The sequence below is a fragment of the Somniosus microcephalus genome, chromosome 33 (genome assembly GCF_052327205.1).
Source record: "Somniosus microcephalus isolate GS21.2 chromosome 33, FLI_Smic_1.0, whole genome shotgun sequence".
In the NCBI taxonomy this organism is placed as follows: Eukaryota; Metazoa; Chordata; class Chondrichthyes; order Squaliformes; family Somniosidae; genus Somniosus; species Somniosus microcephalus.
The window spans coordinates 37,690,370-37,708,408 of record NC_141019.1 but is presented as its reverse complement, the minus strand read 5'-3'; the positions used below and the strand labels follow the sequence as shown (position 1 = coordinate 37,708,408).

At 51.2% G+C, this 18,039-nt stretch overlaps 1 protein-coding gene across 1 annotated transcript in view; it reads right to left on the bottom strand.

Moving 5' to 3' along the window:
• The window catches only part of LOC147097185 (disco-interacting protein 2 homolog B-like), a 159,564-nt gene that overhangs the window by 11,557 nt on the left and 129,968 nt on the right, over positions 1-18,039 (bottom strand). The window contains exons 17-20 of the mRNA XM_085972544.1: positions 17,927-18,039; positions 16,685-16,824; positions 15,344-15,480; positions 12,143-12,334 (exon numbers count right to left, since the gene is read on the bottom strand). Coding sequence (XP_085828670.1) covers positions 12,143-12,334; positions 15,344-15,480; positions 16,685-16,824; positions 17,927-18,039 — 582 coding nt within the window. The remainder of the gene's footprint in view (positions 1-12,142; positions 12,335-15,343; positions 15,481-16,684; positions 16,825-17,926) is intronic.

Below are 18,039 nucleotides of genomic sequence, written 5' to 3'. Positions count from 1 at the left end.
TACAGGTCTGTCACTGTATAACACTGGGGTACAGTACTGGTGGGTACAGGTCTGTCACTATAACACTGGGGGTACAGTGCTGGTGGGTACAGTCTGTCACTGTATAACACTGGGGTACAGTACTGGGTGGGTACAGGTCTGTCACTGTATCACACTAGGGTACAGTACTGGTGGGTACAGGTCTGTCACTGTCTAACACTGGGGTACAGTACTGATGGGTACACGTCTGTCACTGTATAACACTGGGGTACAGTACTGGTGGGTACAGGTCTGTCGCTGTATAACACTGGGGTACAGTGCTGGTGGGTACAGGTCTGTCACTGTATAACACTGGGGTACAGTACTGGTGGGTACAGATCTGTCACTGTATAACACTGGGGTACAGTACCTGGTGGGTACAGGTCTGTCACTGTATAACACTGGGGTACAGATACTGGTGGGGTACAGGTCTGTCACTGTATAACACTGGGGTACAGTACTGGTGGGTACAGGTCTGTCACTGTATAACACTGGGGTACAGTACTGGTGGGTACAGGTCTGTCACTGTGATAACACTGGGGTACAGTACTGGTGGGTGCAGGTCTGTCACTGTATAACACTGGGGTACAGTACTGGTGGGTACAGGTCTGTCACTGTATAACACTGGGGTACAGTACTGGTGGGTACAGGTCTGTCACTGTCTAAACACGGGTACAGTACTGGTGGGTACAGGTCTGTCACTGTATAACACTGGGGTACAGTACTGGTGGGTACAGGTCTGTCACTGTATAACACTGGGGTACAGGGCTGGTGGGTACAGGTCTGTCACTGTATAACACTAGGGTACAGTACTGGTCGGGTACAGGTCTGTCATTGTATAACACTGGGGTACAGTACTGGTGGGTACAGTCTGTCACTGTATAACACTGGGGTAACAGTACTGGGGGTACAGGTCTGTCACTGTATAACACTGGTACAGGACTGGTGGGTACAGGTCTGTCACTGTATAACACTGGGGTACAGTACTGGTGGGTACAGGCTCTGTCACTGTATAACACGGGTACAGTGCTGGTGGGTACAGGTCTGTCACTGTATAACACTGGGGTACAGTACTGGTGGGTACAGGTCTGTCACTATAACACTGGGGTACAGTGCTGGTGGGTACAGGTCTGTCACTGTATAACACTGGGGTACAGTACTGGTGGGTACAGGTCTGTCACTGTATCACACTAGGGTACAGTACTGGTGGGTACAGGTCTGTCACTGTCTAACACTGGGGTACAGTACTGATGGGTACACGTCTGTCACTGTATAACACTGGGGTACAGTACTGGTGGGTACAGGTCTGTCGCTGTATAACACTGGGGTACAGTGCTGGTGGGTACAGGTCTGTCACTGTATAACACTGGGGTACAGTACTGGTGGGTACAGATCTGTCACTGTATAACACTGGGGTACAGTACTGGTGGGTACAGGTCTGTCACTGTATAACACTGGGGTACAGTACTGGTGGGTACAGGTCTGTCACTGTATAACACTGGGGTACAGTACTGGTGGGTACAGGTCTGTCACTGTATAACACTGGGGTACAGTACTGGTGGGTACAGGTCTGTCACTGTATAACACTGGGGTACAGTACTGGTGGGTGCAGGTCTGGTCACTGTATAACACTGGGGTACAGTACTGGTGGGTACAGGTCTGTCACTGTATAACACTGGGGTACAGTGCTGGTGGGTACAGGTCTGTCCACTGTATAACACTGGGGTACAGTGCCTGGTGGGTACAGGTCTGTCACTGTATAACACTGGGGTACAGTGCTGGTGGGTACAGGTCTGTCACTGTATAACACTGGGGTACAGTACTGGTGGGTACAGGTCTGTCACTGTATAACACTGGGGTACAGTACTGCGTGGGTACAGGTCTGTCACTGTATAACACTGGGGTACAGTACTGGTGGGTACAGGTCTGTCACTGTATAACACTGGGGTACAGTACTGGTGGGTACAGGTCTGTCACTATAACACTGGGGTACAGTGCTGGTGGGTACAGGTCTGTCACTGTATAACACTGGGGTACAGTACTGGTGGGTACAGGTCTGTCACTGTATCACACTAGGGTACAGTACTGGTGGGTACAGGTCTGTCACTGTCTAACACTGGGGTACAGTACTGATGGGTACAACGTCTGTCACTGTATAACACTGGGGTACAGTACTGGTGGGTACAGGTCTGTCGCTGTATAACACTGGGGTGACAGTGCTGGTGGGTACAGGTCTGTCACTGTATAACACTGGGGTACAGTACTGGTGGGTACAGATCTGTCACTGTATAACACTGGGGTACAGTACTGGTGGGTACAGGTCTGTCACTGTATAACACTGGGGTACAGTACTGGTGGGTACAGGTCTGTCACTGTATAACACTGGGGTACAGTACTGGTGGGTACAGGTCTGTCACTGTATAACACTGGGGTACAGTACTGGTGGGTACAGGTCTGTCACTGTATAACACTGGGGTACAGTACTGGTGGGTGCAGGTCTGTCACTGTATAACACTGGGGTACAGTACTGGTGGGTACAGGTCTGTCACTGTATAACACTGGGGTACAGTGCTGGTGGGTACAGGTCTGTCACTGTATAACACTGGGGTACAGTGCTGGTGGGTACAGGTCTGTCACTGTATAACACTGGGGTACAGTGCTGGTGGGTACAGGTCTGTCACTGTATAACACTGGGGTACAGTACTGGTGGGTACAGGTCTGTCACTGTATAACACTGGGGTACAGTACTGGTGGGTACAGGTCTGTCACTGTATAACACTGGGGTACAGTACTGGTGGGTACAGGTCTGTCACTGTATAACACTGGGGTACAGTACTGGTGGGTACAGGTCAGTCACTGTATAACACTGGGGTACAGTACTGGTGGGTACAGGTCTGTCACTGTATAACACTGGGGTACAGTACTGGTGGGTACAGGTCTGTCACTGTATAACACTGGGGTACAGTACTGGTGGGTACAGGTCTGTCACTGTATAACACTGGGGTACAGCACTGGTGGGTACAGGTCTGTCACTGTATAACACTGGGGTACAGTACTGGTGGGTACAGGTCTGTCACTGTATAACACTGGGGTACAGTACTGGTGGGTACAGGTCTGTCACTATAACACTGGGGTACAGTGCTGGTGGGTACAGGTCTGTCACTGTATAACACTGGGGTACAGTACTGGTGGGTACAGGTCTGTCACTGTATCACACTAGGGTACAGTACTGGTGGGTACAGGTCTGTCACTGTCTAACACTGGGGTACAGTACTGATGGGTACACGTCTGTCACTGTATAACACTGGGGTACAGTACTGGTGGGTACAGGTCTGTCGCTGTATAACACTGGGGTACAGTGCTGGTGGGTACAGGTCTGTCACTGTATAACACTGGGGTACAGTACTGGTGGGTACAGATCTGTCACTGTATAACACTGGGGTACAGTACTGGTGGGTACAGGTCTGTCACTGTATAACACTGGGGTACAGTACTGGTGGGTACAGGTCTGTCACTGTATAACACTGGGGTACAGTACTGGTGGGTACAGGTCTGTCACTGTATAACACTGGGGTACAGTACTGGTGGGTACAGGTCTGTCACTGTATAACACTGGGGTACAGTACTGGTGGGTGCAGGTCTGTCACTGTATAACACTGGGGTACAGTACTGGTGGGTACAGGTCTGTCACTGTATAACACTGGGGTACAGTACTGGTGGGTACAGGTCTGTCACTGTCTAACACGGGTACAGTACTGGTGGGTACAGGTCTGTCACTGTATAACACTGGGGTACAGTACTGGTGGGTACAGGTCTGTCACTGTATAACACTGGGGTACAGGGCTGGTGGGTACAGGTCTGTCACTGTATAACACTAGGGTACAGTACTGGTGGGTACAGGTCTGTCATTGTATAACACTGGGGTACAGTACTGGTGGGTACAGGTCTGTCACTGTATAACACTGGGGTACAGTACTGGGGGTACAGGTCTGTCACTGTATAACACTGGTACAGGACTGGTGGGTACAGGTCTGTCACTGTATAACACTGGGGTACAGTACTGGTGGGTACAGGTCTGTCAGTGTATAACACTGGGGTACAGTACTGGTGGGTACAGGTCTGTCACTGTATAACACTGGTACAGGACTGGTGGGTACAGGTCTGTCACTGTATAACACTGGGGTACAGTACTGGTGGGTACAGGTCTGTCACTGTATAACACTGGGGTACAGTACTGGTGGGTACAGGTCTGTCACTGTATAACACTGGGGTACAGTACTGGTGGGTACAGGTCTGTCCCTGTATAACACTGGGGTACAGTACTGGTGGGTACAGGTCTGTCACTGTATAACACTGGGGTACAGTACTGGTGGGTACAGGTCTGTCACTGTATAACACTGGGGTACAGTACTGGTGGGTACAGGTCTGTCACTGTATAACACAGGGGTACAGTACTGGTGGGTACAGGTCTATCACTGTATAACACTGGGGTACAGTACTGGTGGGTACAGGTCTGTCACTGTATAACACTGGGGTACAGCACTGGTGGGTACAGGTCTGTCATTGTATAACACTGGTACAGGACTGGTGGGTACAGGTCTGTCACTGTAACACTGGGGTACAGTACTGGTGGGTACAGGTCTGTCACTGTATAACACTGGGGTACAGTACTGGTGGGTACAGGTCTGTCACTGTATAACACTGGGGTACAGTACTGGTGGGTACAGGTCTGTCACTGTATAACACTGGGGTACAGTACTGGTGGGTACAGGTCTGTCATTGTATAACACTGGGGTACAGTACTGGTGGGTACAGGTCTGTCACTGTATAACACTGGGGTACAGTACTGGTGGGTACAGGTCTGTCACTGTATAACACTGGGGTACAGTACTGGTGGGTACAGGTCTGTCACTGTATAACACTGGGGTACAGTACTGGTGGGTACAGGTCTGTCACTGTATAACACTGGGGTACAGTACTGGTGGGTTCAGGTCTGTCACTGTATAACACTGGGGTACAGGACTGGTGGGTACAGGTCTGTCACTGTATAACACAGGTACAGTACTGGTGGGTACAGGTCTGTCGCTGTATAACACTGGGGTACAGTACTGGTGGGTACCGGTCTGTCACTGTATAACACTGGGGTACAGTACTGGTGGGTACAGGTCTGTCACTGTATAACACTGGGGTACAGTACTGGTGGGTACCGGTCTGTCACTGTATAACACTGGGGTACAGGACCGGTGGGTACAGGTCTGTCACTGTGTAAGACTGGGGTACAGTACTGGTGGGTACAGGTCTGTCACTGTATAACACTGGGGTACAGTACTGGTGGGTACAGGTCTGTCACTGTATAACACTGGCATACAGGTCTGGTGGGTACAGGTCTGTCACTGTATAACACTGGGGTACAGTACTGGTGGGTACAGGTCTGTCACTGTATAACACTGGCATACAGGTCTGGTGGGTACAGGTCTGTCACTGTATTACACTGGGGTACAGTACTGGTGGGTACAGGTCTGTCACTGTATAACACTGGGGTACAGTACTGGTAGGTGCAGGTCTGTCGCTGTATAACACTGGGGTACAGTACTGGTGGGTACAGGTCTCTCACTGTATAACACTGGGGTACAGTACTGGTGGGTACAGGTCTGTCACTGTATAACACTGGGGTACAGTACTGGTGGGTTCAGGTCTGTCACTGTATAACACTGGGGTACAGTACTGGTGGGTACAGGTCTGTCACTGTATAACACTGGGGTACAGTACTGGTGGGTACAGGTATGTCACTGTATAACACGGGTACAGTACTGGTGGGTACAGGTCTGTCACTGTATAACACTGGGGTACAGTACTGGTGGGTACAGGTCTGTCACTGTATAACACTGGGGTACAGTACTGGTGGGTACAGGTCTGTCACTGTATAACACTGGGGTACAGTACTGGTGGGTACAGGTCTGTCACTGTATAACACTGGGGTACAGTACTGGTGGGTACAGGTCTGTCACTGTATAACACTGGGGTACAGTACTGGTGGGTACAGGTCTGTCACTGTATAACACTGGGGTACAGTACTGGTGGGTACAGGTCAGTCGCTGTATAACACTGGGGTACAGTACTGGTGGGTACAGGTCTGTCACTGTATAACACTGGGGTACAGTACTGGTGGGTACAGGTCTGTCACTGTATAACACTGGGGTACAGGACTGGTGGGTACAGGTCTGTCACTGTATAACACTGGGGTACAGTACTGGTGGGTACAGGTCTGTCACCGTATAACACTGGGGTACAGGACTGGTGGGTACAGGTCTGTCACTGTATAACACTGGGGTACAGTACTGGTGGGTACAGGTCTGTCACTGTATAACACGGGTACAGTACTGGTGGGTACAGGTCTGTCACTGTATAACACTGGGGTACAGTACTGGTGGGTACAGGTCTGTCACTGTATAACACTGGGGTACAGTACTGGTGGGTACAGGTCTGTCGCTGTATAACACTGGGGTACAGTACTGGTGGGTACAGGTCTGTCACTGTATAACACTGGGGTACAGTACTGGTGGGTACAGGTCTGTCACTGTATAACACTGGGGTACAGTACTGGTGGGTACAGGTCTGTCACTGTATAACACTGGGGTACAGTACTGGTGGGTACAGGTCTGTCACTGTATAACACTGGGGTACAGTACTGGTGGGTACAAGTCTGTCACTGTATAACACTGGGGTACAGTACTGGTGGGTACAGGTCTGTCACTGTATAACACTGGGGTACAGTACTGGTGGGTACAGGTCTGTCACTGTATAACACTGGGGTACAGTACTGGTGGGTACAGGTCTGTCACTGTATAACACTGGGGTACAGTACTGGTAGGTGCAGGTCTGTCGCTGTATAACACTGGGGTACAGTACTGGTGGGTACAGGTCTGTCGCTGTATAACACTGGGGTACAGTACTGGTGGGTACAGGTCTGTCACTGTATAACACTGGGGTACAGTACTGGTGGGTACAGGTCTGTCACTGTATAACACTGGGGTACAGTACTGGTGGGTACAGGTCTGTCACTGTATAACACTGGGGTACAGTACTGGTGGGTACAGGTCTGTCACTGTATAACACTGGGGTACAGTACTGGTGGGTACAGGTCTGTCACTGTATAACACTGGGGTACAGTACTGGGGGGTACAGGTCTGTCGCTGTATAACACTGGGGTACAGTACTGGTGGGTACAGGTCTGTCATTGTATAACACTGGGTTCAGTACTGGTGGGTACAGGTCTGTCACTGTATAACACTGGGGTACAGTACTAGTGGGTACAGGTCTGTCACTGTATAACACGGGTACAGTACTGGTGGGTACAGGTCTGTCTCTGTATAACACTGGGGTACAGTACTGGTGGGTACAGGTCTGTCACTGTATAACACTGGGGTACAGTGCTGGTGGGTACAGGTCTGTCACTGTATAACACTGGGGTACAGTACTGGTGGGTACAGGTCTGTCACTGTATAACACTGGGTTCAGTACTGGTGGGTACAGGTCTGTCACTGTATAACACTGGGGTACAGTACTGGTGGGTACAGGTCTGTCATTGTATAACACTGGGGTACAGTACTGGTGGGTACAGGTCTGTCATTGTATAACACTGGGGTACAGTACTGGTGGGTACAGGTCTGTCACTGTATAACACTGGGTTCAGTACTGGTGGGTACAGGTCTGTCGCTGTATAACACTGGGGTACAGTACTGGGGGGTACAGGTCTGTCACTGTATAACACTGGGGTACAGTACTGGTGGGTACAGGTCTGTCATTGTATAACACTGGGGTACAGTACTGGTGGGTACAGGTCTGTCACTGTATAACACTGGGGTACAGTACTGGTGGGTACAGGTCTGTCACTGTATAACACTGGGGTACAGTACTGGTGGGTACAGGTCTGTCACTGTAACACTGGGGTACAGTACTGGTGGGTACAGGTCTGTCGCTGTATAACACTGGGGTACAGTACTGGTGGGTACAGGTCTGTCACTGTATAACACTGGGGTACAGTACTGGTGGGTACAGGTCTGTCACTGTATAACACTGGGGTACAGTACTGGTGGGTACAGGTCTGTCACTGTAACACTGGGGTACAGTACTGGTGGGTACAGGTCTGTCGCTGTATAACACTGGGTTCAGTACTGGTGGGTACAGGTCTGTCACTGTATTACACTGGGGTACAGTACTGGTGAGTACAGGTCTGTCACTGTATAACACTGGGGTACAGTACTGGTGGGTACAGGTCTGTCACTGTATAACACTGGGGTACAGTACTGGTGGGTACAGGTCTGTCACTGTATAACACTGGGGTACAGTACTGGTGGGTACAGGTCTGTCACTGTATAACACTGGGGTACAGTACTGGTGGGTACAGGTCTGTCCCTGTATAACACTGGGGTACAGTACTGGTGGGTACAGGTCTGTCCCTGTATAACACTGGGGTACAGTACTGGTGGGTACAGGTCTGTCACTGTATAACACTGGGGTACAGTACTGGTGGGTACAGGTCTGTCCCTGTATAACACTGGGGTACAGTACTGGTGGGTACAGGTCTGTCCCTGTATAACACTGGGGTACAGTACTGTTGGGTACAGGTCTGTCCCTGTATAATACTGGGGTACAGTACTGGTGGGTACAGGTCTGTCCCTGTATAACACTGGGGTACAGTACTGGTGGGTACAGGTCTGTCACTGTATAACACTGGGGTACAGTACTGGTGGGTACAGGTCTGTCACTGTATAACACTGGGGTACAGTACTGGTGGGTACAGGTCTGTCACTGTATAACACTGGGGTACAGTACTGGTGGGTACAGGTCTGTCACTGTATAACACTGGGGTACAGTACTGGTGGGTACAGGTCTGTCACTGTATAACACTGGGGTACAGTACTGGTGGGTACAGGTCTGTCACTGTATAACACTGGGGTACAGTACTGGTGGGTACAGGTCTGTCACTGTATAACTGGGGTACAGTACTGGTGGGTACAGGTCTGTCACTGTATAACACTGGCATACAGGTCTGGTGGGTACAGGTCTGTCACTGTATAACACTGGCATACAGGTCTGGTGGGTACAGGTCTCTCTCTGTATAACACTGGCATACAGGTCTGGTGGGTACAGGTCTGTCACTGTATAACACTGGGGTACAGTACTGGTGGGTACAGGTCTCTCTCTGTATAACACTGGGGTACAGTACTGGTGGGTACAGGTCTGTCCCTGTATAACACTGGGGTACAGTACTGGTGGGTACAGGTCTGTCACTGTATAACACTGGGGTACAGTACTGGTGGGTACAGATCTGTCACTGTATAACACTGGGGTACAGTACTGGTGGGTACAGGGCTGTCACTGTATAACACTGGGGTACAGTACTGGTGGGTACAGGTTGGTCACTGTGTAACACTGGGGTACAGGACTGGTGGGTACAGGTCTGTCACTGTATAACACTGGGGTACAGTACTGGTAGGTGCAGGTCTGTCACTGTATAACACTGGGGTACAGTACTGGTGGGTACAGGTCTGTCACTGTATAACACTGGGGTACAGGACTGGTGGGTACAGGTCTGTCACTGTATAACACTGGGGTACAGTACTGGTGGGTACAGATCTGTCACTGTATAACACTGGGGTACAGTACTGGTGGGTACAGGTTGGTCACTGTGTAACACTGGGGTACAGTACTGGTGGGTACAGGGCTGTCACTGTATAACACTGGGGTACAGTACTGGTGGGTACAGGTTGGTCACTGTGTAACACTGGGGTACAGGACTGGTGGGTACAGGTCTGTCACTGTATAACACTGGGGTACAGGACTGGTGGGTACAGGTCTGTCACTGTATAACACTGGGGTACAGTACTGGTGGGTACAGGTTGGTCACTGTGTAACACTGGGGTACAGGACTGGTGGGTACAGGTCTGTCACTGTATAACACTGGGGTACAGTACTGGTGGGTACAGGTTGGTCACTGTGTAACACTGGGGTACAGTACTGGTGGGTACAGGGCTGTCACTGTATAACACTGGGGTACAGTACTGGTGGGTACAGGTTGGTCACTGTGTAACACTGGGGTACAGGACTGGTGGGTACAGGTCTGTCGCTGTATAACACTGGGGTACAGGACTGGTGGGTACAGGTCTGTCACTGTATAACACTGGGGTACAGTACTGGTGGGTACAGGTTGGTCACTGTGTAACACTGGGGTACAGGACTGGTGGGTACAGGTCTGTCACTGTATAACACTGGGGTACAGGACTGGTGGGTACAGGTCTGTCACTGTATAACACTGGGGTACAGTACTGGTGGGTACAGGTCTGTCACTGTATAACACTGGGGTACAGTACTGGGGGGTACAGGTCTGTCACTGTATAACACTGGGGTACAGTACTGGTGGGTACAGGTCTGTCGCTGTATAACACTGGGGTACAGTACTGGTGGGTACAGGTCTGTCACTGTATAACACTGGGGTACAGTACTGGTGGGTACAGGTCTGTCACTGTATAACACTGGGGTACAGTACTGGTGGGTACAGGTCTGTCACTGTATAACACTGGGGTACAGTACTGGTGGGTACAGGTCTGTCACTGTATAACACTGGGGTACAGTACTGGTGGGTACAGGTTGGTCACTGTGTAACACTGGGGTACAGTACTGGTGGGTACAGGTCTGTCACTGTATAACACTGGGGTACAGTACTGGTGGGTACAGGTCTGTCACTGTATAACACTGGGGTACAGTACTGGTGGGTACAGGTCTGTCACTGTATAACACTGGGGTACAGTACTGGTGGGTACAGGTCTGTCACTGTATAACACTGGGGTACAGTACTGGGGGGTACAGGTCTGTCACTGTATAACACTGGGGTACAGTACTGGTGGGTACAGGTCTGTCACTGTATAACACTGGGGTACAGGACTGGTGGGTACAGGTCTGTCCCTGTATAACACTGGGGTACAGTACTGGTGGGTACAGGTCTGTCACTGTATAACACTGGGGTACATTACTGGTGGGTACAGGTCTGTCACTGTACAACACTGGGGTACAGTACTGGTGGGTGCAGGTCTGTCACTGTATAACACTGGGGTATAGTACTGGTGGGTACAGGTCTGTCACTGTCTAACACTGGGGTACAGGACTGGTGGGTACAGGTCTGTCACTGTATAACACTGGGGTACAGTATTGGTGGGTACAGGTCTGTCACTGTATAACACTGGGGTACAGTATTGGTGGGTACAGGTCTGTCACTGTATAACACTGGGGTACAGTACTGGTGGGTACAGGTCTGTCACTGTATAACACTGGGGTACAGTACTGGTGGGTACAGGTCTGTCACTGTATAACACTGGGGTACAGTACTGGTGGGTACAGGTCTGTCACTGTATAACACGGGTACAGTACTGGTGGGTACAGGTCTGTCACTGTATAACACTGGGGTACAGTACTGGTGGGTACAGGTCTGTCACTGTATAACACTGGGGTACAGTACTGGTGGGTACAGGTTGGTCACTGTGTAACACTGGGGTACAGTACTGGTGGGTACAGGTCTGTCACTGTATAACACTGGGGTACAGTACTGGTGGGTACAGGTCTGTCACTGTATAACACTGGGGTACAGTACTGGTGGGTACAGGTCTGTCAGTGTATAACACTGGGGTACAGTACTGGTGGGTACAGGTCTGTCACTGTATAACACTGGGGTACAGTACTGGTGGGTACAGGTCTGTCACTGTATAACACTGGGGTACAGTACTGGTGGGTACAGGTCTGTCACTGTATAACACTGGGGTACAGTACTGGTGGGTACAGGTCTGTCACTGTATAACACTGGGGTACAGTACTGGTGGGTACAGGTCTGTCACTGTATAACACTGGGGTACAGTACTGGTGGGTACAGGTCTGTCACTGTATAACACTGGTACAGTACTGGTGGGTACAGGTCTGTCATTGTATAACACTGGGGTACAGTACTGGTGGGTACAGGTCTGTCAGTGTATAACACTGGGGTACAGTACTGGTGGGTACAGGTCTATCACTGTATAACACTGGGGTACAGTACTGGTGGGTACAGGTCTGTCACTGTACAACACTGGGGTACAGTACTGGTGGGTACAGGGCTGTCACTGTATAACACTGGGGTACAGTACTGGTAGGTGCAGGTCTGTCGCTGTATATAATAAAGGAGCAAAGGAAGAATAAAGATGCTTACCGGCCCCACGAACCCCAGTAGTCCTGATCGAACGAAGGGAAATTCACCAACGGGAGCTCCTGCAGAAGTGATAGGGATTACCTGTAGGGGGGAGGGAGGAAGAGAGAGAGAGAGAGAGAGAGACAGAGAATGAGGAACAGGAGAAAAAGAGATGGGGATGGGAATGAGTGTGTGTGTGAATGAGAATGAAACAGAGACAGAGGGAGAGAGAGGGAGGGATGAAGGAAGAGAAACAGGGACAGAGGAATGAAGGGAGAGAGGGGGAGGAACAGATCGGATGAAGGGAGAGCGAGAACGAGAGAAACACAAACACCAGTCACCAATGAGGATGTAGCCCGACGTCCGTCCGTACACCAGATTAACTAGCGGAGCCCGGGATCGGCGCTCGCGTTTGTAACCGAGACCCGTGTGCGGAGGAGGGAGGGAGGGAGGGAGTGCGACCCTCCTCACACCAGAGCCCGCAGGAGTCAGCACCTGCATTCAACCAGAGGCCGCCCAACCCCCTCAGCCCAGGCCACGAGAAGCTAATTCAGTGCCAGGCCTGATCAAACTTCCCCGTAAACGCATCTCCGCTGTTCGCCTCCACCACTCCCTGTGGGAGCGAGTTCCACATTCTCACCACTCTCTGGGTAAAGAAGTTTCTCCTGAATTCCCCATTGGATTTATTAGTGACTGTCTTATATTGATGGCCCCTAGTTCTGGTCTCCCCCACAAGTGGAAACATCTTCTCTACGTCTACCCTATCGAACCCCCTTCATAATTTTAAAGACCTCCATGAGGTCACCCCTCAGCCTTCTCTTTTCTGGAGAAAAGAGCCCCAGCCTGTTCAATCTTTCCTGATAGATGATACCAGAACTATACCTGTGTAAAACTACAGGAAACTTTCGATTTACCGGCACCGAAATAACCGGAAATCTCGGTTAACCGGCAAAATTCAGGAGTAGGTTCAGGTAAGTTTTATTACTTGCCTTCCTCCATCTGTTGCTGTGCAAGGGTGTGGCTGCAGCTGTTGCTAAGCTACAGAGACGCTTGGAGCTTGTGGCCATTGTTCTGAACCTGTTGCTAAGCAACAGGGTTTGTTGCTTTATACAGAGCTCTCAGCTCTCCGTATCTTTTACTATAGCTTTCGGTTATCCGGAATTGTTGATGAACCGGCACCACGTCGGTCCCGGATAAAGAAAAGTTTCCTGTACTTTGCACCTTCTCCAGTGCCTCTATATCCTTTTTTATAATATGGAGACCAGAACTGTGCACGGTGCTCCAAGTGTGGTCTAAACAAGGTATATGGAGACCAGAACTGTGCACAGTGCTCCAAGTGTGGTCTAACCAAGGTATATGGAGACCAGAACTGTGCACAGTGCTCCAAGTGTGGTCTAACTAAGGTATATGGAGACCAGAACTGTGCACGGTGCTCCAAGTGCAGTCTAACCAAGGTATATGGAGCACTGTGCACAGTTCCGGTCTCCAAGTGTGGTCTACCCAAGGTATACAGAGACCAGAACTGTGCACAGTGCTCCAAGTGTGGTCTAACCAGGGTATATGGAGACCAGAACTGTGCACAGTGCTCCAATTGTGGTCTAACCAAGGTATATGGAGACCAGAACTGTGCACAGTGCTCCAAGTGTGGTCCAACCAAGGTATATGGAGACCAGAACTGTACACAGTGCTCCAAGTGTGGTCTAACCAAGGTATACGGAGACCAGAACTGTGCACGGTGCTCCAAGTGTGGTCTAACCAAGGTATACAGAGACCAGAACTGTGCACAGTGCTCCAAGTGTGGTCTAACCAAGGTATACAGAGACCAGAACTGTGCACAGTGCTCCAAGTGTGGTCCAACCAAGGTATATGGAGACCAGAACTGTACATGGTGCTCCAAGTGTGGTCTAACCAAGGTGTATGGAGACCAGAACTGTGCACAGTGCTCCAAGTGTGGTCTAACTCAGGTTCTCTTCTTTTCAATTCTATCCCTCTAGAAATGAACCCGTGTGCTTTTTTTATGGCCTCCTTATTCTTCCTACCAGTCTGTCAGATTAGGTAACCACACCTCCACCCCCCGACCCTGAACACGGGGGCCCCACAAGGATGTGTGCTGAGCCCCCTCCTCTACTCCCTCTTCACCCACGACTGTGTGGCTGTTCATGGTTCCAACACCATCATCAAGTTTGCGGATGATACCACGGTGGTAGGCCAGATCACCAACAACGATGAGTCAGCCTACAGGGAGGAGGTCCAACATCTCGTGAAGTGGTGCGCCGATAACAACCTGGCCTTTAACATCAAGAAAACAAAAGAAATCATTGTGGACTTCAGGAAGTCTAAAGGCGGAACTCACACCCCCATCCACATCCATGGGGCTGTGGTGGAAAGGGTGGACAGCTTTAAGTTCCTCAGAGTCCACATCACGGAAGACCTCTCCTGGTCCCTCAATACCTCCTCTCTGGTGAAGAAGGCCCAGCAGCGCCTATATTTCCTAAGGAGGCTGAAGGGATGTAACCTGTCACCCCTGATCCTCTCTAACTTTTACCGCTGCACAATAGAGAGCATCCTGACGAACTGTATCACGGTGTGGTATGGCAGCTGTAGCTACTATGACCGGAAAGCCCTGCAGCGGGTAGTCAAAACTGCCCAACGCATTACCGGCACCCGGCTACCGACCATAGAGCACATATACCAGAAACGCTGTTTACAGAGGTCACGGTCCATCATCAAAGACCCTACCCACCCCAGCCACAGTCTGTTCACCCTCCTGCCATCTGGGAGACGCTACAGATGCATTCGCACCCGAACGACCAGATTTAGGAACAGCTTCTTTCCCAGGGCTGTCATCCTACTGAACTCCACAAATAAACTCTAAAGCCTGCACATCTGCCAATACACTTTATTATGGTTATGTTTTACAAGCCAAATGAATGTTGAATGTTAAATGTCTTAATCTAAAGGTACACTCTCGGGAGCCGCAAGCCTACATTTCGTTGTACTGCACTTGTGCACTAACAATGACAATAAAAGTTGATTATTATTATTATATTGAAATTAATTTTCCATTTATCGGTCTCAGTCACTGCGGCCAGTGAGCGGTGTCACACTCACCTCAAAGGTGTTCTTCGTGACTCCGGGGAGTCCGTAATACAAACAGCAGCCTGCCCGGGAACTGGTGCAGATCTCCCCGATCTCGTCCGTCTTGCACAGCTGGGGCGGTCCGTCAAGCTTCACGATGCACATCAGAGCTGCGCGACACACGGAACGCGTTAGAGAGAGAGACAGAGAGTACCCAACCGCAGAGCTGGGTAACCACCGCTGACCCCTCGCTGGGGGAACATAGGAACAGGAGGAGGCCATTCAGCCCCCCTCGAGCCTGTTACATTAGGAACAGGAGGAGGCCATTCAGCCCCTCGATCCTGTTACATTAGGAACAGGAGGAGGCCATTCAGTCCCCCTCGAGCCTGTTACATTAGGAACAGAAGGAGGCCATTCAGCCCCCCTCGAGCCTGTTACATTAGGAACAGGGGGAGGCCATTCAGCCCCCCTCGAGCCTGTTACATTAGGAACAGGAGGAGGCCATTCAGTCCCCCTCGAGCCTGTTACATTAGGAACAGAAGGAGGCCATTCAGCCCCTCTCGAGCCTGTTACATTAGGAACAGGAGGAGGCCATTCAGTCCCCCTCGAGCCTGTTACATTAGGAACAGGAGGAGGCCATTCAGTCCCCCTCGAGCCTGTTACATTAGGAACAGGAGGAGGCCATTCAGCCCCTCTCGAGCCTGTTCCGCAATTCAACGAGATCATGGCTGATCTGCGACCTAACTCCATCTACCCGCCTTTGCCCCGTATCCCTTAATACCCTTTGGTTAACAGAAATCTATCAATCTCAGATTTAAAATGAACAATTGACCCCCCCCAGCATCAATTGCCGTTTGCGGAAGAGAGTTCCAAACTTCTACCAACCCTTTGTGTGTCGAAGTGTTTCCTAACTTCACTCCTGAAAGGTCTGGCTCTAATTTTTAGACGATGTCCCCTAGTCCTAGACTCCCCAACCAGCGGAAATAGTTTCTCTCTCTCTACCCTGTCTGTACCCCTTAATATCTTGAAAACTTCCATCAGGTAATCTCTTAATCTTCTAAATTCTAGGGAATAAAACCCTAGTTTGTGTAATCTCTCCTCGTAACTGAACCCCTGGAGTCCGGGTATCATTCTGGTAAACCTGCGCTGCACTCCCTCCGAGGCCAGTATATCCTTCCTAAGGTGTGGTGCCCAGAACTGCTCACAGTACTCCAGGTGTGGTCTGACCAGGGTTTTGGCCCCACAGGCACTGACCCCTCGCTGGGGGGGGAATGGAGCGTTGACCCCTCGTTGGTGGGCATGGGTTACACACACACACACACTCTGTGCGCGCGGAGCTCCGCCTCGACCCTTCCCCCCTCGCCCCCGCCGTACCTCCAGGCATGACGTGCCCGACGTCCTGGACCGTCAGCGCCGAGTTCTTCTCTTCGGTGTTCACTCTGATCACGCCATAGCTCAGCCCGCCCATCGAGAGGATCGCACGGCCTGGAACAGGCGTCCCGTGCTGTCCGGACCTACAAACCAATTGACCAGTCAGCCACGCCTCCCGATAATCTGCCGAAAATCCAACATCTCTGCCCGTCCATTCTAAACCCCCATGTCAACATTACAATGGAAACTTCCTATGTAAACCCGTCACGCTGTAATTACACACTCCGCCCTAGTGGTGGCGCTGTAGTGTCTCCCAGCTCCTCAGCCGGGACTGTAGGGAAATTCTCACGCCGGAACCAACAGGCGAGAGTCTAACCACCGCCCCTTGACATTCAACGGCATTACCATCGCCGAATCCCCCACCATCAACATCCTGGGGGGGGGTCACCATTGACCAGAAACTTAACTGGACCAGCCACATAAATACTGCGGCTACAAGAGCAGGTCAGAGGCTGGGTATTCTGCAGCGAGTGTCTCACCTCCCAACTCCCCAAAGCCTTTCCACCATCTACAAGGCACAAGTCAGGAGTGTGATGGAATAATCTCCACTTGCCTGGATGAGTGCAGCTCCAACAACACTCGAGAAGCTCGACACCATCCAGGACAAAGCAGCCTGCTTGATGGGCACCCCATCCACCACCTTAAACATTCACTCCCTCCACCACCGGCGCACCGTGGCTGCAGTGTGTACCATCTACAAGATGCACTGCAGCAACTCGCCAAGGCTTCTTCGGCAGCACCTCCCAAACCCGCGACCTCTTCCGCCTAGAAGGACAAGGGCAGCAGGCGCACGGGAACACCACCACCTCCAAGTTCCACCTCCGAGTCACACACACCATCCCGACTTAGAAATATATCGGCTGTTCCTTCATCGTCACTGGGTCAAAGTCCTGGAACTCCCTCCCTAACAGCACTGTGGGAGCACCTTCACCACACGGACTGCAGCGGTTCAAGAAGGCGGCTCACCACCACCTTCTCAAGGGGCGACTAGGGATGGACAATAAATGCTGGGCTTGCCAGCGACGCCCACATCCCCAGAACGATAAATAAACCCGACGACTCAAATTGGTGGAGGCTGCTGCAACAGATCGGAGTGGAGTGGATTGGAACTGCTCGGATCGGAGCGGCTTGGCGAGGATCGGTATGGATGGCAGTGGATTGGATCGGATCGGATCGGCTCCTTACCTGCGGATCGCCACGGTCAGTCCCTCGGGCGAGGTCGCACACGGGCAGATGACCTCCGGCTTCAGGCCGTGACTCTGAAAGACGTTGAGGAAAGCATCGCAGGAGGAGACCGA